At 43.6% G+C, this 21,243-nt stretch overlaps 1 protein-coding gene across 1 annotated transcript in view; it reads left to right on the plus strand.

The window, feature by feature from the left end:
* LOC121275808 (A disintegrin and metalloproteinase with thrombospondin motifs 12-like) overlaps positions 1-21,243 on the plus strand; it is a 689,364-nt gene that overhangs the window by 661,138 nt on the left and 6,983 nt on the right. Inside the window, exons 27-28 of the mRNA XM_041183446.1 lie at positions 3,189-3,376; positions 4,126-4,189. Of these exons, the coding sequence (XP_041039380.1) occupies positions 3,189-3,376; positions 4,126-4,189 (252 nt within the window). The remainder of the gene's footprint in view (positions 1-3,188; positions 3,377-4,125; positions 4,190-21,243) is intronic.

The following is a 21,243-nucleotide window of genomic DNA, read 5'->3' on the forward strand; positions in this document are numbered from 1 at the left end:
CTTCTGTCTCTAAATTGTCAGAATGCTTGTCCCACACCCAGAATTGGATGAGCAGAAATTTCCTCTAGTGGGAAGATCAAAGCCGTTGTCTTCAGTCCCTGTCACAAATTCCATTCTCCTTTAGTAGCAGTCTAAAGCTGAACTAGGTTGTTGACAACCTCGGTGTCATAGTTGACCTTAAGATAAGTTTCTGACCATATATCCGCACCATCAATAGACCTCCTATTCCCACTCCTGTAACATTGCCCAATTCCACCCCTGCCTCAGCTTATCTGCTGCTGAATCCTTCATGCATTTGTTACTTCTAGACTTGACCATTCCAATGCACTTCTGGCCAGCCTCCCATCTTTCATCCTCCATAAATTTAAGGTTATCCAAAACTGTGCTGCTTGTGCCTTTACTTGCAGCAAGTCCAGTTCACCCATCATCCCTATACTGCCTGTTGAGCAATGCTCCTATTTTAAAATCCTCATGCTTGTTTGCAAATTCCTCCATGGCCTCATCCTCTCTATCTCTGTAACTTCCTCCAGCCTTACAACTCCTACCCCTCAACCCTCCCTGCCAAAGCCCTATGAGATACCTGTCCTCCTATAATTTTGGGTTCCTAAGTAGCCACGATTTTAATCGCCCTGCAATTGGTGGCTGTTTCTTCAACAGCCAAGGCCCTACACTCTGGAATTCCATCCCTAAACCTCCCACCTCGCTACTCACTTTCCTGTTTTAAAACATTCTTTAAAACTGATGTCTTTGATCAAATCTTTTATCATCAGCCTTTTTTTATGCATTCCTCCTTTTTTTAATATCTCCTTTTTTTATGCATTCACGGGATGTGGGCTTCACTGGCTGGGCCAGCATTTATTGCTTGAGAAGTTGGTGGTGAGCTGCCTTCTTGAATGGCTACAGTCTTTGTGTGGCTCTGTGCCAAACATCATTTGCTAATGCTCCTGAGGAGTACCTTGGGATGTTTTATTATGTTAAAGGTGCTATATAAATAAAGGTTGTTGCTGTTAATTCCCTTAGAGTCCAAAATCCTGTTGATGTCAGCTTTGAATATACACAAGGACTAAACTTCCACAGCCGCTGGGGTAAAGAATTCCGAAGATTCACAATCCTCTGAGTGATAAAAAATTGCCTCGTCTCATTTCTAAATGGCCAACCCCTTCTCCTGAGACTGTGACCGCTACTTCTAGATTCTCCAGTAAGGGGAAACAGCCTCTCCACATCTACTTGGATAAACCGCCTCAGAATTTTATACGTTTCAATGAGATCACCTCTCATTAATCTAAACTCAAGAGATTATAGGCCTAGTCTATTCAACATTAGATAAATGGAAATCTTTCTTTTTTCTCACTTTCAACCTTGAGGGGCATTCTACTGTTTCAGGGCATTCCCTTTCATTTCTTTGCTGGGGTAAAGACGAGGAAACTGATTGGTAGTGCACACTCTCTGTAAAGGCGGTTCGGGGGGAGGGGGTGAAGAACACACAAAATCCTGAGTGAAAAAAGACCATTCAGTCCACCACATTCACTTCATTCAGAGTTCATTGCCAGCTCACATATGTTTATCCTATCATGGATTGTTTAAAAATAAGGAATCGCCCATTTAAAACAGAGATGAGGTGAATTTTTTCACTCAGAGGGTTGTGAGTCTTTGAGCTCTCTCCCTGGAAGGGTGGTGGAAGCAGGGTCTTTGAATATTTTTACGGCAGAGGTGGATAGATTCTTGGTAAGCAAGGGGGTGATGGAAGGGTGGTGGAAGCAGGGTCTTTGAATATTTTTACGGCAGAGGTGGATAGATTCTTGGTAAGCAAGGGGGTGATAGGTTATCGGGGTAGGCGGGATGCAGATTTCAGGTTACTACCAGATCAACTATGACTTTATTAAATGGCAGAGCAGACTCTTGGGGCTGAATGGCCTACTCCTGCTCCTTGATCGTAAGGATTTCCCTCCCACCTGGTTGCTGACCCCGCCTACTAAATTGGAAAAAAAGTTCTCACCTGACTACCAAAGGAAACAAAAATCAAGTAGTATTACTTTCTCAATTGCCTTCAGTCCCACTTTTCCACATATAAGGACCCATTTCCTTTTTCAAGCTGTCAATTGACCCTGAGTTGTTCCATGTATCCACTATGATTAAAGATAAGCCCGAATAATGAAATGGAAATGATGAACAAGTTACTATGGGAAACTAATATTTGGAAGACGCTGTCTTTACTGTCAGAAAACAAGAGACAGTTCTCTATTGCCTGCTAGTGTGTCATTGTAAAACTCACAGTTCGCTAATTCACTCCTGTCGTAGTATTTGCATTTACCAAAACAATAATTATAATAAGGTGATATTCAAGCTTGCAAATGTACTAGACAACTGAACTTGGAATTTTTTTTACTGACTCTCCTGACTATCCCACCCCGCAACTTGACCAGCTCCCAATCTCCTGACCCCCGACTACCATCACAACCTGACCCAATTACACCCCCCCGAGCACCTGACTAACCCCGCCACCACCCTCCTGACCCAATTTGATGTACCGCTGTGACCTGACTACCCACACCAAGTAACCCATCAGTCCAACCCAACCCAACTACCACCCAATCTGACTACCCTCCCAGCCAGACCCGACTACTACCCCCGACTTGACTAGCCCTCCTACACACCTCACCCACCTCACCTAACCTACCCTGTTACCCAGCTACCCATCTACACAACTCACCCACCCTACCTACCTGCCCACTCAGTCAACTAACCACTCATTGACCATTCACCCACTCACTCACTCACCCGTTCACTTATCCATTTGCTAACATTCAGACTGGACATTTAAACTTACCATTCAGTAGCTCGTGCCGTAAAAAGGGGCCATGTCCTGTCTGCCCCCAACTGCACTCTACTCCGACAGACTGTGCATTTCTGTGAAGGCCAAAATTGGAAGTCCCCGGAGAAAATGCACAGCAGCGTCGAATCAGGAGAATATGAGGGCAGCGGCAATCCAACTATCATTGCCACTGCTTGGAAAACCCAGGCCAGCAAGGATTCCAGATTTGCCTACTTAACAGTGACTGCTTTGCAAAAGTAATCCATTGGTTGGAAAGTGCGTTGGCACGTCCTAAAGATGTAATATGAACAGCCAAGATTTGCACGCCTGATTTGTCAAAATAAAAAAAAATTTAACTGTCTAACTGTGTGGGCAGGATTTTCCCCTCGTCGGCCAGGGGCGGTGCGTAGGCCCGGGAACAGCCGCGAAATGGACCGCCATCCACGATTGAGCCCCAACCACGATTTCACGCTGGCGGGCCAATTACAGGCGACTTCCTGCCTGGCCAGGAGGGGCCAGGCAGGGGCCTGTCGGCCGCTGGGTCCAATGGTGACCCAGCAACCGGTTTAAAAGCAGCTCAGGCAGCCTTTGGAAGGCTGCCATGGAGGACGTTCCCTGAGCTGGCACAATGGACTCGAGTGCAGCTAGACACAGCAGGTGGGAGGGCAGGTCGGGTGGGCACTCGGCCCCCCGCTTCTGAGTGCCTCGCTGTCTACCTGGAGGAGGCGGCTGCCAGGATGGACACCCTTGTCCCCATGGATAGGAGGAGGAGGCCACCGCACCTCACCAAGAAGGCATGGGAGGAGGTGGCAGCACTGGTCAGCAGACGTGACATGGTGCGGCACACCTGGGTGCTTGGACTGAGTGCCTTGCACCTCGAAGGCCACGATTCGGATGTGCCCTGCCAGGTGCTCCTCAGCTGGGGTAGGCCAGGCTACAATGGTGCTGCATGTACAGAGTGGACAAATCAATGCCCCTCTGTTGTTCCAGGAGAGAGTGGCCCACAACAGTATAGGAGGCCCTGCTAGCCTCTTAATCCTCTCAAGGTATGAGTAAGGCACCCTCAAGAGCCGGCACACCGCATGAGCAACCAGGTGTGGAGAGGTGGGTGCACAGAGCTGAGAATTTCAGATTGTGCAATTATTCTAGTGAAGTCTCTTCATTGATATGAGCCTCGAACCTGGAGTCCCCATTGATCATTGGAAGACGAGGGCACCATGATGCAGATCTCCATTATCTCACCAGGGTACCTAGCATGCACAGTGACAGTGTGATGACTTTAACTAATGACATGTCCTTCTTCTCCGTTTTAGGTTCACCAGCAGGTGTTCTCTCTCCAGACCCAGAAGCAACACCCTGGCACCCGAGGACCACCGGGCATTATTTGCACCTGCATCACACCCGCTCTCTGAAGCAGGCACCAGCGCAGATATGAGCACCTTGGTGGGCATTAGAGTGGCGGCTAGCATCTCGGTGCACATTGGTGAGGGCACTCCACTGTCGATTGAGGTGCAGACGTAGATAGAGAATGCCCAGGGCGCCGGCAGTCGGAGGATTGCTAGAGACAAGGATGATGTTCAGTTGAAGGCTGATGATGAACATCTGGAGTTGTCCATTAGGCGGCAGATGCTGAATGTCCAGTGAGGTTTGCAGGAGGATTTGGTGGAGATCCATGAGGGTGTGCGTGCCATGGCCTCCCCGTCACGGGCGAGCACACAACCTTCCTTCCTACCTGCCTGCTCTCCAAAACCCACCCCCACTTCCCTGTTACCTTAGCTGGCCAAACCCTCCCCACCCAATACCCCGGACGCACCTCACTCTGGGATCCATTGGACCCTCCTGGGACTACTTGCAGTCCCAGCAGCGTTCACTACTGAGCTCATGGTGCTGCCGGAACTGCTGGGGCTGAATTTCCCCCCTGACAGTTGGGGGGCGGTGGGGGGGGGTGGTGGTTTGTGCAGGGGTGGGCGGGAGCAAGCACAAATCCGATCGGCACTCCTGATTGGGTCCACGCCGCCTTCTTATGTAGGCTGGCCAATTAAGGCCCGGCCTGACGTTAGCCTGACGCTTGCCCGGAAGCGGGCGGGCGGGGGAGGGGGTTCCTTGAGTCCGGGCATGTGCTTGAAAGAGCACAAAAATCGCCCTGAGGTGCAGAGAGGCTCAGGGAGATTTGTTTAACTTTTAAACATCTGAATAAAGTAATTAAAAACCTTTAAAACATGTCCCCTCATGTGACATGACTTGGGATATGTCAATGAGTTTGTAAAATAATTTTTATTGAATTTTTAAACATTTCATGAACCCTCATCCTGCCCGTGGATGAGATTCCAAGAAAAATACAAAGGCCGCCTGGGCTCTTCGCCTGCCTGCCGACCTTAAGGTTGGACGGGCAGCTCATTTAGCTTTATCAATTAGTTTTTAACAGGCCTCAATAGGCGTTTGTCAGTTCGGCAGGCGTGCAGCCAACTCGGGTGAGCACCCGCCGAACTGAAAATCTAAATGACGCGCGGTGATGTCGGGACGCCTGCCTGATGTCACCACACGTCATTTTACGCGTTGGCAAGCGGGGCCTTTCCCTGGAGTTGCTAGCCCACCGGTTTGGTCAACAGCTTCCAAAGGCAGTTCTTCCTCCCCAGTGAGGGATGGATGTCCCACTATGAGTCAATCTAATCTGCCTGCGGTGTATTATAGCTGTGGGGCAGGCTTGCACGAACGAGTCGGCTTCCAGCCAACTTTCCTTCCGGGGGGGGGGTCAGACATAGTGGACAAGCCATTCTTCCCCACCTCCAGTAAATGCAGTCCATTGCTTCTCCCCACTTTATAATAGACAATAGAAAAATACAGATTAAAGAAGAAAAATAATTTTTGAAAATCTTAAGCATAAAACTAACAAAATAGATTAGAACTTGTATGATAAAGATAGAATAGGTAGAAAAGATTATAAATTTAGCACAGAGATTGTGAGAAGAGAAAATAAGGTGGCAGGATTTATGGATGGTTTTTAAATTAGCTAAAGTGATATTCATTTTGTTGCGTAAGGCTCTTACTATAGTAACAAAAGCACTTATATTGAATAGCTTTATTAGTGTAATGCTAAACTTATATTCAGCATCATATTGTATGATGTTCAAAACACACAGAACTCATTGACCAAGAAGTTAGATGTTTCTGAAACCAGGTTAGGAATTAGGAACAGGAGGAGACTACATATTAGTAGCAGGAGTAGACTACATAGCTCCTCTAATCTGCTCTGATATTAAATACAATCATAGCTGATCCTCAACCTCACCCCCACTTTTCTGCCTGTTCCTTATATCCCTTGATTCCCTTAGAGTCCAAAAATATACCAATCTCAGTCTTGAATATACTCAATGACCAAGCATCCAAAGCTGCCTGGGGTAGAGAATCCAAAGATTCACAACCCTCTCAGTGAAGAAGTTTCTCCTCATCTCAGTCTGAAATGACACTTCCCTTATCCTGAGACCTTACGCCTCTCAGCATGTATCCTCTCAAGCCCTTTCAGAATCTTATGGGCAGAATTTTGCCTTGATGGGCATGTGGGCCCCACTGGCTCGGCAGCGGGCAGGCAGCCGATCGCCGCCGCCACCAAAACGGGCCCCGCTGCCATTTTGAGTGGGCGGGCCGCCCGACAGGAAGTGCTATGCACTTCCTGTGCAGGGGGGGAGGGATTCCGCATTCACATGAAAGAGCACACATCTCCCTGAGATTAAGTGCTGCCTCAGGAAGATTGCTGACAGTTTTTGAAAGTTGAAAAACAGAAAAATAAAAAAATGATTAACATGTACCCCTAGGGTAACAATGTCACATGAGATGGGACATGTTAATAAATATCACATAAACTTTATTAAAGTTTTTTAAAACAGATATGAAACCTCATCCCACCAGTGGATGAGGTTTCATGTTTTTTTCAGAAGCCCGCTGGGGCTCCTGGCCTGCCTGCCAGCCTTAAGGTTGGACAAGCAGGGCCTTTACTTGGCTTAATTATCCTGTCAATGGCCTCAATTGGCCATTGACAGGTCAGTGGGCGGACAGGTGATTTCGCTGTGCCCCCACCTTCCTGAATATTTAAATGGGGCTGGATGACATTGGGGGTTCCCCCCAACATCATCCCATGTCATTTTTGCGTCGGCGAGCAGGTCCCGCCCCCAATCGCCAACGGAACAGTTCTGCCCCATGTGTTTCAATGAGATCATCCTGCATCCTTCTAAATGCCAAAGGATTTAGACCCTTTATACTCAATCTCCCCTTGTAGAACAACCTTCTTATCCCAGGAATCAATCTACTGTACCTTAGTTGCACCCCTCTTAAGCAAGTATACCATTTCTTATGTAAGGAGACCAAAACTGACAGTATTCCACTAACAGATGTACAAAGTTACCTGGGTGTCCTCATTAATAAGTCACCGAAGGCTAACATGTAGGTGCAGCAGGCAATTAGCAAGGCTAATGGTATGTCAGTTTTTAACGCAAGAGGGTTTGAGTACAGGATTAATGAAATATTGCTTCAATTGTATACAACCTTGGTTAGACTGCACCCTGGAGTACTGTGTGCAGTTTTGGTCATCTTACCTTAGGAAGGATATTATTGCCATAGAATGAGTGCAGTGAAGGTTCACCAGACTTGTTCCTGGATGGCGGGACTGTCTTATAAGAGAGATTGGGGAAACTGGGCCTGTATTCTCTAGAGTTTCAAAGAATGAGAGATGATCTCATTGGAACCTACAAAATACTGAAAGGATAGATAGGGTAGATGAAAGTAAGATGCTTCCCCTGGTTGGGGAGTCTAGAACCAGGGACACAATTTCAAGTATGGGGAAGAACACTAAGGACTGAGATGAGTTTTTTTTTTACTGAGGGGGTTGTGAATCTTTAGAATTCTCTACCCTAGAGGGCTGTGGAAGTCAATCATTAAGTATGTTTAAAGCAGACTTGGCCAGATTTCTAAATGCCAATGGCATAAAGGGATATGGGGATAGTGTGGGGAAAAAGACATTGGGTAGGATTTTACTTTCATCGGACGGGTGCACGCCCTGATCGGGCGTAAAATCACACGCAATGACGTTGGGCAAGCATCCCGATATCATTGTGCATTCTCACAATCTTTCAGTTGGTGGGCACGTGTGAGAGGCGACAGCATGTCTGCCGATAATTAAGAGGCCTATTAAGGCTCTTAAGCAGGTAATTAATTTGTATTTTTCGCTGCACGCTCAATTGGTGTTCAGTTGGTGGATGGGCGAATAGGCCAGGCGGCCTTTGCATTTTTTATGAAACCTCATTCACGGGCGGGATGAGGTTTCCAACAGCAAATAAAAAAGTGGAAAAATGTTTTCAACTTCATTTCAAACATGTCCCGCTTCATGTGACTGAGTCACATGTAAGGACATGTTTATATCATCTTTTAAATCTTTATTTTTGTTTCTGCAATTCTTCAGCTCCCTGAGGCAGCTCTGTGCCCTTTGGGAGCTTTCAGTGCACATTCCCACGCACATGGGCAGACTTCCGTGCTCGACCTCTTCCCTCCAATTTCATGAGCCCTTATCTTGTGCAACAACCTTATCAGATGCCTTTTGAAAATCCAAATGTGCTGCATTCTCTGGTCCTCCTTTCCCTACCCCCAATGTCAAAAAACTTGAATGGATTTGTCAAACATGATAGCCTTCTCATAAAAATCATGCTGGATTTTGAGAAATTGAGAATCCCAGGTGAAGGCCAGGAGCCTGCAGTACAGGGCACCAGAGGGTTGAAAGGTCAGGAAGAAGTTGGGCAAATCAAGAAGCTTTGGATTGTTGATATGAAGCCTTTTTTTAAAAAAGAACCTGCACATTGCGGAAAAAAGGAAGGATTTAAGGAGGAGTCTTTTATTAATGATTGTCTGGAACTTGAGTATCAGGATCGCAAGGTTGGCCTCAAAGGCGCAGCTTAAGTGATTAATAAAATCTAATATCAGAAATTACAGTTAAAACATTGGCTTTTTCCTGGTGCTCCACTCCACTGACATTGTTTAATTCTTTAAATTAAAAATGTTGCAGCCTAGTTAATTTTAAAATTCGAATTGATAGATTATTATCTCTAAAGTAACTAATCCAATTTATATGAGTTTGGTCAGTACAGTGCTTAAAACCAGGCATCAAATGTATTTTAGTCAATTAGCTAATAATAGGAACAGAAATAACACATGATTGTCAAAAAAATCAATATAAAATCAAGCACTGTGTATTCATTGATGTATATGCATACATATGTGTGTGTGTATATATATATATATATATATATATATATATAAATCACACAGAAATAAATAAAATTACCATTGTAGGGGAGGAGGATAAGGAATAAAATTATTTGACGAGGTTAAAATACTGAATGGAATTATTGTATTATGCAGAGAATAATTTCTAAATTCTGTTGCCTTTTATCTAATTTGCACCAAATCCTGTTCACCCATCCCCCTGTGCTCACTGACCTAATTGGTTCCCAGTCCAGTAATACTCGATTTTAAAATTCTCATCGATTTTTTTCCAAACCCCTCATAGCCTCAGCCCTCCCTATCTCTGTAAACACCTTCAGTCCTACAACCCTGTGATGTCCCTGCGCTTCTCTAATTCTAGCCTCCTGAACACCTCTGATTTCAGTCTCTCCATCATTGGCAGCCATTTTTCAGCTGCCGAGGCCCTAAGCTCTGAAATTGTCTTCAGAAAGCTTCCATGCCTCTCCTCCTTTAAGACACTCCTTTAAAACCTGCCTCTAACCTATTCCAAAATCTCCTTATGTGCCTCTGCGTTAAATTTGTTTGATAAAGCACCTGTGGGGCTGTGATGAACTTAACGTACCAGACAAGGTTCTTACTTGAAACGGATAACTTTATTACAGCGCCATTTTAGAAGCTACATGCTTTAACCAAGTCCATGACTGGAATGCTCTGCCCCTAAGATTACCCGCACTTAGAGCTCATTCGTCAGTATAATCACGTCACTCCTAAAGGCAGTAGGAAAGTTTGTACCTTCAATCGCCACAGAGACCCCTTGGGACATTTTGCTATGTTAAAGCTGCTATATTGGTGCAACTTATTGTTGTTGTTAAATATGAATGCAGAAAAATCACCCATTGTCTACAATTGCCGAAAGTTAAAAATTACCAGAGGAAGAAAAAAAGAGAGAAAGATGTAGCCGGGTTTGCATATAAAGCAAGATATGTTGTGAATAGGGTACTTCTGAGAAAACCTAAAACATAGGCCAGGATTTTCCCCTCGGCGATTTGGGGGTGGGGCCCAGTCGCCGAGGGGGAACTGACGCAGGATTATGTCGGGAGGAATCCCCGATGTCATCTCGGTCCATTTAAATTTTTAGGAAGGTGGGCGGACAGCGAAATCAGCTGTCCACCCGCCAGCCTGTCAATTGAGGCTATTGACAGGCTAGTTAAAGTAATTAAAGACCTGTCTGTCCAAGCTTAAGGCTGGCGGGCAGGCCAGGAGCCCCAGCGGGCTCCAGATTATTGATGAAACTTCATCCACTGGTGGGATGAAGTTTCATGTCCATATTGTAAAAAATTAATAAAGTTTATGTGGTTTTATTAACATGTCCTATCTCGTGTGACATTGTCACATGAGGGGGACTTGTTAATAATTTTTTAATGTTTCTACTTTTAATGTTTTTGACACTGTCATTATTCTCCCTGAGACAGGACTTTGCCTCAGGGAGAAGTGCGCTCTTTTGCGCACATGCGGGAAAGAGCGCACTTTGACAGTTGGGGATTCCCTACCCACCTCGCACAGGAAGCGCTTAGCGCCCACTTAAAATGGCAGCGGGCCCCGTTTCAGTAACGGGGGTCAGCTGCTCTCATGTCGCCAAGCTAGTGGGGCCCACCTGCCATCCAAGGGCAATTCTGCCCATAGGGTTTTGTCAGTAATTTATATGTGATACAACCAGTGATTGCTGGCACAGCCATCTTTGGGAAGAGAAGGTTTCAGCAACAATGTTTGATGAAGTGAGGTATGTTGCCGCTCACTCTGTTGGGGTGGAGGTACAGGTGAAAAGCCATGTAGCATCTTTAGGCAGCCCAACCTGCTAAATATGCCTCCATAACTCCTCCTCTACCTCCAAAACTTTAGGTGACAATAAAGGGACCATGGGCATTTTCACCCCTTCTAGGAAGTGAAGCTGCTGCTGCTTTCGGTGGGAGTTTAAGATGCTTGCCAAGCAGAATATTTATTGAGGCCCAACATCAGTAAAAAGTCATGTGTAACTAATTTGTGTTGTACTTTATGATCGTTACCTTCCCATTAGTGTCTAAACTTGGAGTGTTAAAACATCAAACGTAGTCCTCATTGTATGAAATGACCTCCACCTGCCCCTGGAGATCTGATAACTTGAATTTTTAAATTTAGCTTAAAGAATGTAGGAACTTTTAATGACACCAAGGTACTATTTAGCCCAACAGACTCTTTTTGATCATCTCCACTTCAACACACACCTTCTTATCCTGTGTATTAAAAAATGATCTGCCTAGCTTCTCCCCTTACTCTAACTTCATAATTTTTACCTAGTTTTCCCTGATATTTGATGTGCTGATAACTCAGGAGAACATGTGATGGATAACAGTTCTGATGGGTAGGGTCTGTACTGTAGATTCAATACTAAGATAGATCTGAGTCAGTGACTGAATGAACATAGAAACCTAGGGCTGGATTTTACCGTCGGCACATAAAATGACGCGCGGTGACGTTGGGCGAACTTCCGACGTCACCACGCCCCATTTAAATTTTCAGGAAGGCGGGGGCACAGCAAATTCAGCTGCGTGCCTGCCACCCTGTCAATGGCCAATTGAGGCCATTGAAAGAGCAATTAAAGTAATTAAAGGACCTGCCCGTCCAACCTTAAGGTTGGCGGGCAGGCCAGGAGTCCTGGCGGGAACTAGAGAAAACATGAAACCTTATCCACCGACGGGATGAGGTTTCATGTTGGGTTCTAAAAATTTTAATAAAGTTTTTGTGGAAATTATGAACATGTCCCAACTCATGTGACATCATCCTGAGGCAGCACTTAGCCTCACGGAGATGAGTGCGTTCTTTCATGCGCACTTTTGATTTTAGGAATCCCCCCCCCTAGCCCACACAGGGAGCGCATAGCATTTTCCACTGGACGTCAGGCTGGGTGGGCCTTAATTGGCCCGCCCATGTAACATGGCTCCGTGCCTCCAATCGGGGGTGCCGATTGGAAGTGCGCCCGCCCATTAACATTCCCCCCAATGGGGGGACAATTCAGCCCATAGAAATGTAGCAAATATAGCAAATTTATGGCACAGAAAGTGGCCATTCAGCCCATCATGTCTATGCCGACTGAAAAAGAACACTCCAGCCTAATCCCACCTGTCAGCTTCTGTAGGTTATGGCACTTAAAGATTACATCCAAGTATTTTTTAATTGCAATGCGAGTTTCTCTCTCTACCACCCTTTCATGAAGTGAGTTCCATACCTCCCCACTCTCTGGGTGAAAATTTCTTCTCAACAGCCCCCTAATCCCTTCTACCAATTATTTTAAATCTATGCTCCTAGCTATTGGCCTTTCTGCTAAGGAAAGCAGGTCCTTCCTATTTAACCTATCAGGACCCTCATTATTTTTACAGGTAGAATGTTGCAAATCCAACTGCCTAAAAAACGGAGCTGTCCAAAAACTGGACATTTTTAGAATGTGGCATGCGTCATTTTTATAGAGTAAACTAAAAAAAAACCTAACTTACCTGGACAATTCAGCTAGGCGCTGCATTGGCGCAGTGTGGTGCCGGACAAGTTATCCTCTTTGCTGCTTGCTACCGATCTATTCATGCAATCTGAGCAACCCTTGACCCCACCCAACCTTACTTGGCCTAAACTGCCCACGGCCAGGACTGCCTGATCCAATACCTAACAAGATCCAAAATCTGGCATGGCCTCGGTCCCCAGCTTGCTGGTTTTGAGACGCTGTACCCGTATAGCTCAATTAATTCTCCTCTCAGCTTCCTCTGTTCCAAAGAAACAGCACCAGCTTATCCAATCTTTTCTCATAACTAAAATTCTACACTAGAACATAAGAAATATGAACACGAGTAGACCACTCGGCCCCTCAAGCCTGCTCCGCCATTCAATAAGATCATGGCTGATCATCTTGTGTTTCGATTTCCACATTCCCATCTAACCCCAATAACCTTTGATTCCCTTGCCTAACAGGAATCTATCTACCTCTGCCTTAAAAATATTCAATGACCCCGTCTCCACCACCTTCTGAGGCAGAGTTCCAAAGTCACACAACTCTCTGAGAGAAAAAAATCTCCTCATCGCTGTCCTAAAATGGTGACCCCTAATTTTAAAACAGTGCCCCCTAGTTCTGGACTCACCTACTAGAGGAAACATCCTTTCGACATCCACCTTGTCAAGGCCATTCAGGACCTTGTATACTTCAATCAAATCACCCCTCACTCTTCTAAACTCTATTCTTGGCAACATCCTCATAAATCTGCTCTGTATTTTCTCTAATGCAATTACATCCTTCCTGTAATGCAGTGACCAGAACTGTATGCAGGACTCTAACTGTGGACTAACTAGCATTTATACAGTTCCAATATTGAAGATTGAAGTGGATGGTGTCACACTAGAAAAAGTAGATAGATTGTCTATTTAGGACAAATGGTAACAGAAGATGTTAGATGCGATGCTAAAGTTAGGAGAAAGATAAAGATAGCCAGAAGTAATTTTGTGAAGATGAAGAATGTGTTAATAACAAGAATATTCAAGCTTGTAGCAAGGAAAAAACTGATAAGATGCTACATTCTACCCGCTTTCTTGCCTGCTTCAGAAACCTGAACAATAATTAAAGATCTGTGGAAGAAAACAGAGACCTTCGAAATGTGGATGCTAAGACATATGCTATAAATTCCATATACAGACCATAAGATCAATGAAGAGGCGTTTGAAATGGCAATAACAACAATAATTCTAAAAAGTGACATCCCAAAAAGGAAATATCAGTATTTCAGCCATTTGCAAAGCTACAGAGCTCTTTTCTAGAGGGGAAAGTGAAGGGCAGCAAAAAGAAGAGTCAACCTAGGCATAGTTAGATGATGGATATCACAGAGTGGTTGCAGACAAGCTACAATGGATGTATGTGGATGGCGCGAGACAGAGGAGCATGACCATAAGGGCAGATCTCCTGGCAGGTGTAGCTACAAGCAGCAGCAGCAAGAGAGCTCCCTGCTCTTATGTTCTGTTGCTCAGCTAACAAAGGAAAGTATCCCATATGTTTTCTTAACCACCTTATCTACCTAACCTACAACTTGCAGGAATCTGCACTCCACGATCCCTCTGTTCCTTTACACTTCTCAATATGCTACCATTTATGATCTATTCCCTTGCCTTGTTTGCCCTCTCCAAATGCATTACCTCACGCTTCTCCAGATTAAATTCTATTTGCCACTTGCTGTCCACCTGACCATTCCATTGATATCTTGCGGTAGCCTAAAGTGTTGTTCCTCACTAACAATCTCAGGGCCAATGTTTATATGAACCGCAAACTTCTTAATCATTACCCCTATATTTAAGTATAAGTCATCAATATGTACCACAAAAATCAAGAGACCTAGTACTGAATCCTGTGGAACACCATTGGAAACAGTTCTCCAACCACAAAAACACCCATCCGCCAAAGCCCATTGCACTTGCCTCTGAGACAAATTTGGATGTAACTTGCCTTTTGCCCTTGGATACCATGGATTCTTTCCTTTCTGACCAATGTGCCATGTGGGAATCTATCAAAGCTTTGCTAAAATCCATGGAGCCTACATCAAACGTGCTACCCTCATTGATCCTCCTGGTTACTTCCTCAAAATAATTAAATCAAATTAGTCAGAAACGATCTTCCCGTAACAATCCAAAATGACTATTCTTTTTAAATGACAATTTATACTATCTCAGATGGTTGTGGGACTGGAGGAGATTACAGAGATTGGAAGGGAAGGGTGAGGCCATGGAGGGATTTGAAAACAAGGATGAGAATTTTAAAATCAAACCATAACTGGGAACCAAAGTAGGTCAGCGAGCACAGTGATGATGGGTAAAATCATATCAATAATAATCATGCATTAATGACCAAACCTGGTCATTAACTCTTAAACCTGCAGTAATATTATTACTTCTCGATCTTGAACAGTGCACCAACAACAATTTAATGGCTTTACTTAATAAATTATGTGTAACTGATGTCTGGGTATTGCCCTTTGGTGCTTGTGCTTTGATTTTGACGTTACACCTAATTTACGACTTTTAAGTGATTCCTAAGAGTATTACTTGACTTAAGGGTTGACTGGTATTCTGCTAGTCTGAACTCTTCTTGGGGTATATGTTATAAGGTCTCTGTATTTGCCTTAATCATATTCAAGATTTAGTTCTGACGAAGGGTCATGGGCCACAAGTGCTGCCTGACCTGCTGAGTTACTTACAATATTTTCTGTTGTTATTTATTCACAATTCTTGTTGGTTAACTGATCTGCTCTCTTTAAACTGCCTCTCGCTAAGCCTGGTACAATAGATACATCTGGGGAACAGAATGGCTACCAGTCCATTTATTGTAGTGATTTCTCTTTGCATGAGGACATTTAATTCTCAATGGCAAATTGTTTTTCTTCTTTGTCCATTTCTACTTTGACTTTCTCTTTCTGGTTTTATATCGGCTGTTTAGCTGTCTCGCAGCTGACCTAAGGGATTAATTCTATATGGTTTTTCATTGGTTGGCCCACTGTGTGAATGTAGAGCCAAAGAATGAAAACAGCAATATGAGTAATGGAAGCAAATCCTACTATTGAACAACACACTGTCAGCCTTTATCTTCAACACATGCACATGAACGACAAGGACACAGAGTGTTGTGCTGTTTTTAAAATGTAAGTACGAAAATGGGCAACACATTGCGAAAAATGTTCCCAGCTGCAATGGGCACTGAACCAACTGTTGTTGACACAAGATAAGCAGATATGCTTACTTCACACATGAAGACAAACAGTCTCAGAATTATTTGATCTCTATTGTCAGATAAGCATGTGAGGGCAGGTTTGAAGTGTGATCCAAAATAGTCAGGCATTAGAAAGGCAATTTTGTCTATTAAAGCATATTTCCCCTAGCATATTAATACCTCAAATTGATGTTTTTAAACCGTAACTTTGGCAGAAGGTCAACAAAGCAACTGGAATAACAGCACCATTAGCTAAAAACGGATAATCACAATGTTTCCTGAGCATTCAGCTGTTCTTCCTTCCTGTTTAAGGTGGAAGATTAGGGATACCTCAAGGAAATTTGCCCCTCAAATTTCCTGTCGTAACATTTAGTTGTGTTGACCAACTCCATTTTTTTCCCTCAGTTACTTTGCTCGGCATGTTATTCTAGACCTTTATCACTCTCTGAGTGAGGGTCTTATCCCAAATTGCAATATTTTGTATTTATTAACATGAAGATCAACTTATATCTTAATTCACACGGTGTGCTACAACACTGTTGCCCCATTTTAATGCGTCAGCAAGTTTAACCAATTCACACAACCAACAATAGCGTACATTTGAATCACAGAATTATAACAGCACAGAAGGAAGCCATTCGGCCCATTGTGTCTGCACTGGCTCTCCAAATGAACCTTATGACCTAGTTAATATAGATACAGCAAGTAATTAAGAAGGCTAATGGATGCTGTCCTTTATTACAACAAAGGATGCTATCCTTTATTGAACATAAAAGTAAGGATGCCCCTTCTTCAGAGCTGAAGAGAAGTGAAAATGTGATGAAGTTTATACTGTTTATGGGACGCGGAGCTGGATAGAAGGCCAGCGATAGGTGAAGACAAAGGAAGGATTGACAAAGATGTCATGAAGTGAAGGACAAAGGGAGTGTTGATGATAGTGGTTAGTGCTAAAAAAGGTGCTAATAGTGGCATAAAGGTAAGAAAGCAGAGTGTGATTATAGCAGAACAAGGGTAACATTGTGTGAAAGAACAACATGGAACAAGTAACAGACGGCCCTGGGGGGATGGGGTGCGGGGAGGGGGCGGTGGTGGGGAAAAAAAGGATAGAAAATGAGATAAGGGGGATGGGGTGGGGAGGATCCAGGAACAGTTTCTCCCTATCTATTCTGTCCAGCCCCCTCATGATTTTGAACTTCTCTATCAAATCTCCCCTCAGCCTTTTCTCCCAAGTAGGACACCTCCAACCTCTCCAATCTATTCTCATAGCTGAAGTTTCTCATCCCTGGAACCATTCTTGTAAACCTCTTCTGTACTCTCTCCAATGTGTTGTTCACCTCCTTCCTATAATGTGGCACCCAAAATTGTACACAATACTCTAGCTGAGGTCTAACGAGTGTCTTATATAAATTCAGCATAACCTCCTTGCTCTTGTACTCTATGTCCCTATGAATAAAGCCCAGGATATTAAATTCTTTATTAATTGCTCTCTCCACCTATCCTGCCACCTTCAATGATCTATGTACATATACACCCAGGCCTTTCTGCTCCTGCACCCCCTTCAAAATTTCAGCCCTTATTTTATATTGTATCGCCATGTACTTCCTACCAAAATGCATCACCTCACACTTCTCATTGAACTTCATCTGCCACCTATCTGCCCACTCCACCAACTTGTCTACATCTTCTTGGAATTCCACACCATCCTCCTCGCAGTTCACAACACTCCCAAGCTTTGTATCATTCACAAACTTTGAAATTGTCCCCTACACCAAGATCTAGATAATTAATATATATCAGGAAAAGCATGGGTCCCAATACCGACCCCTGGGGAACTCCACTACAGACCTCCCTCCAGCTTGAAAAATGTCCATTAACCATTACTCTCTGCTTCCCATTTTTCAGCCAATTTTGTATCCACATTGCTATTGTCCGTTTTATTCCATGAGCAATAACTTTTCTCACAAGCCTGTTGTGTGGCACTGTGTCAAATGCCTTTTGAAAGTCCATGTATACCACATCAACAGCATTACCCTCATCAACCTTTTCTATTACCTCCTCAAAGAAATCCCAGAAGATTAGTTAAACACGACTTCCCCCTTAGAAATCCATGTTGGCTCTTCCTTATCAACCCATTGTTTTCCATGTAGCTACTAATTCTATCCCGAATAATTGTTTCTAGAATCTTGCCCACTACTGAAGTTAAATTGACTGGTCTGCAATTGCTGGACTTATCCTTACAACGTTTTTGAACAAGGGCGTAATGTTTGCAATTCTCCAGTCCTCTGGCACCACCCCTGATCTAGGGAAGATTGATAGATTATGGCCAGGGCCTCTGCAATTTCTAATCTCACTTTCTTCAATATCTTTGAATGCATCTCATCCAGTCCTGGCGCCTTGTCAACTTTAAGTACTGACAGTCCATTCAACACTTGCTCCTTATCAATTTAAACTCTTCTAGTTCTCTGCCACCATGGCCTGGGTAACATTACCTTCTTGGTAAAGATGGATGCAAAGTATTCATTTAATACCTCAATCATGGCCCCTTCGTCCATGTGTAAATTCCCTTTTAGGTCCCTAATTAGCCCTACTCCTCCTCTTACCACTCTTTTACTATTTATATGCCTATAGAAGACTTTGGGATTCTCCTTTATGTTGGCTGCCAGTCTTTTCTCATACTCCCTCTTTGCTTCTCTAAAATGCTTTTTCACCTCTCCTCTGAATCTTCTGTTTTCCTCTTGGTTCTCAATTGTATTTTCTACCTGACACCTTTCATAAGCACACTTTTTCTTCTTTATCTTAATTTCTATCTCTTTTTTCATCCAGGGAACTTTGGATTTGATTGCCCTACCTTTCCCTTTCGATGGAATATATCTTGACTGTCCTCAAGGGTTATAATCTGTGCCCGAACCAATTCTTTTTTGGAGGTAGCCCATTGTTCAGCTACAGTTTTTTCTGCCAGTCTTTCATTCCAGTCTACCAGGCCCAGCTCTGTTCTTGCTCCATCGAAGTCGGCTTTCATCCAGTTAATGATTCTTACTCTGGATTGCCTATCATCCTTTCTTATCATCATCCCAAAATGTACAATACATATAGTGCCTTTAATGTATTAAAAAATCCCAAGGTGCTTCACAGGGGCATTGTAAAACTAAATAATACACTAAGCCACAGAAGGGGATATTAGGGCAGATGACCAAGACCTTGCTCAAAGAGATAGGTATAAGGAGTGTCGTATATCACTATAACAAGCAAAGTAACAAAGACAAAAAAAAATGGAGTTAGTCAATGCACAACTAATTGCCAAGGCAGAAAACTTGAGGGAAGGATTTGCCTTCTATTTCTGTTTCTCTTTCTACAGATGCTGCAAGTCCTGTGAGTATTTCCGGTATTGTCTGTTTATAAACAACTCACAGTTTGTTTTTGATATCCTCAGCCTCATGTCCTCAATCTTGGAGATCTCACACAACATTCCACCCACAGTCTAATGTTATTCATCTCAAAAAATACCCTGTACATTTTAGGTACTCTGTACTTTTTGGTCCAGTGATTTACATCCAGCCTGTTATTAAGTAATTGCTGTTAATATTAAGCAGCCCACCTACTCGCCTCATCAAACACCACCTGCCCCACCTGTGGCAGTGTGTGCAGATTCAGCATTGGACATTTTCGTCACCTCATGACCCACAACCCCAGAGTGGAAGAAAGCCATCCTTGGTCCCGAGGGACTGCCCACGAAGAAGTATTAAGTAATTGTCATGTAAGTATTGTCTCAGCTTGCCCTTTAAATATGTGATGCCCACATCCCATGAAAGAATAAATTTTTTAAAATGGCAAATCGTGGAACCACTTGAAACATTCTTGAGTTGAACGATAAAGAAATAGCTAACATAATACTTCAGAGACTGATTTTTGAACCTTACAGAAGTGTGGCATGCTTGACATTATGTGATGAATGTTGAATATAATTGACTACCTTCAATGATTCTGTTAAGTCACAAAATAAATATTTTCTCTTACCAGATGCTAACCTGGATTTATTACACAATTCAAACATTTTCTGTTGTTATAATGTACTAGAGACAGAATATATGAAGATAAAATGTCAAGTTGCCCTATTGAGTCAATTGGTTCAATAGAGCACTTGTTAGAGTTGTTATCCGACAGTTTAGAACTGGACAACTCATTTTTCTGAGAGGCTGCCAATTAAATATAAAACCTAAATTAGAGTTGTCTGGTGTAAAGAGTTTTCTTCTTATTATTCTTCCTATTATTATTATGGTTCTTAAGGAATTATTAGCAACAAAGCAAGTATCGATACTCCAGCCTTGATTGCTGGATCCTACAATGTTCCTGCCTTTCCCACTGTTCAGTTTTACTCTTGGGAAAAGGTGATAAACCTTGTGCCTGTGGTGCATTGGGCCAGATACTACTGAGATGGGTAGCTCATGTCAGCTGCCCACCTTAGGAAGAAGTGCCACAAATTGCATGATTTTCATTCCAGGTGGATGGGTACAGGATGGAGCCGGGCCTACTGCCCCTAGATACAGATCAGAGGCAACCATAGGAGCTGCCGAGTGCTGAGATGGGCTGTACCCCATGTTTTGTGAAATATTAGGCCTTCTAGCCATCAACTCTCACAGCTCTTCACACCCGCACCCGCTCCCCATGGCCCCGCATACCCTCAATCCCCACTCATGCCCCCCACTACCCACCCCCATGGCCCCTTATAGCATCCTTGACAACTCATTTTGCCTCATTATGCAGGTTTGGCTGAGAGCCCACATTCTCGTAAAAGCTTTCCCTTTGTTGAAACAGATGCACAGAAGGGAAAACATTCCTTGATTGATAGAATTACAATCTTTTTCTCTTAGATTTAATTTGTCAATGGCTCAATATTTATTTACATGAGATAAAGAGGTGTCAAGTGCTTATAGTTTCAATTATTGATACTTTAAAGACTGGTTGATTGACACCTGTATATGGTTGTAGCAACAGAAGGTTTTTTTTAAAGAAAATTATGAAGGAGTGTTTTCTTAAGCAATTCCACATATGCCATTGTTACCATTGGGTTCATTGGGTCTGTACAGAGTACGTACTGGGTGAAAGGGCATGGGAGTACCATAAGTTTGCAAGGGGGCTATAAGGAGCTATGGGGGGCATCATGGACATGGATGGCATGGCATGGGTAAGACCTTTTGTCTTTGAAAAGTTTCCAAGATCCACACTAAGGTTGACAACTCTTCTGAGGGCCATGAATTATGAGTCTTTGAGAAGCTGGCCTGACTCTATGAAAATTGTGGGATTAGGAGATGATTACCCCTGCACTTAGCCGGCCAGGCCATGAGTGAAGGGTGTGGACTCACTGTTCACATCCTTGTCCCATGCCAGAAAAAATTAGGGCCATTGAGAATGGGGGCAGGAATTTATTTTATTTTTAAAA

Source organism: Carcharodon carcharias, chromosome 1, assembly GCF_017639515.1.
Source record: "Carcharodon carcharias isolate sCarCar2 chromosome 1, sCarCar2.pri, whole genome shotgun sequence".
Lineage (NCBI taxonomy): Eukaryota > Metazoa > Chordata > Chondrichthyes > Lamniformes > Lamnidae > Carcharodon > Carcharodon carcharias.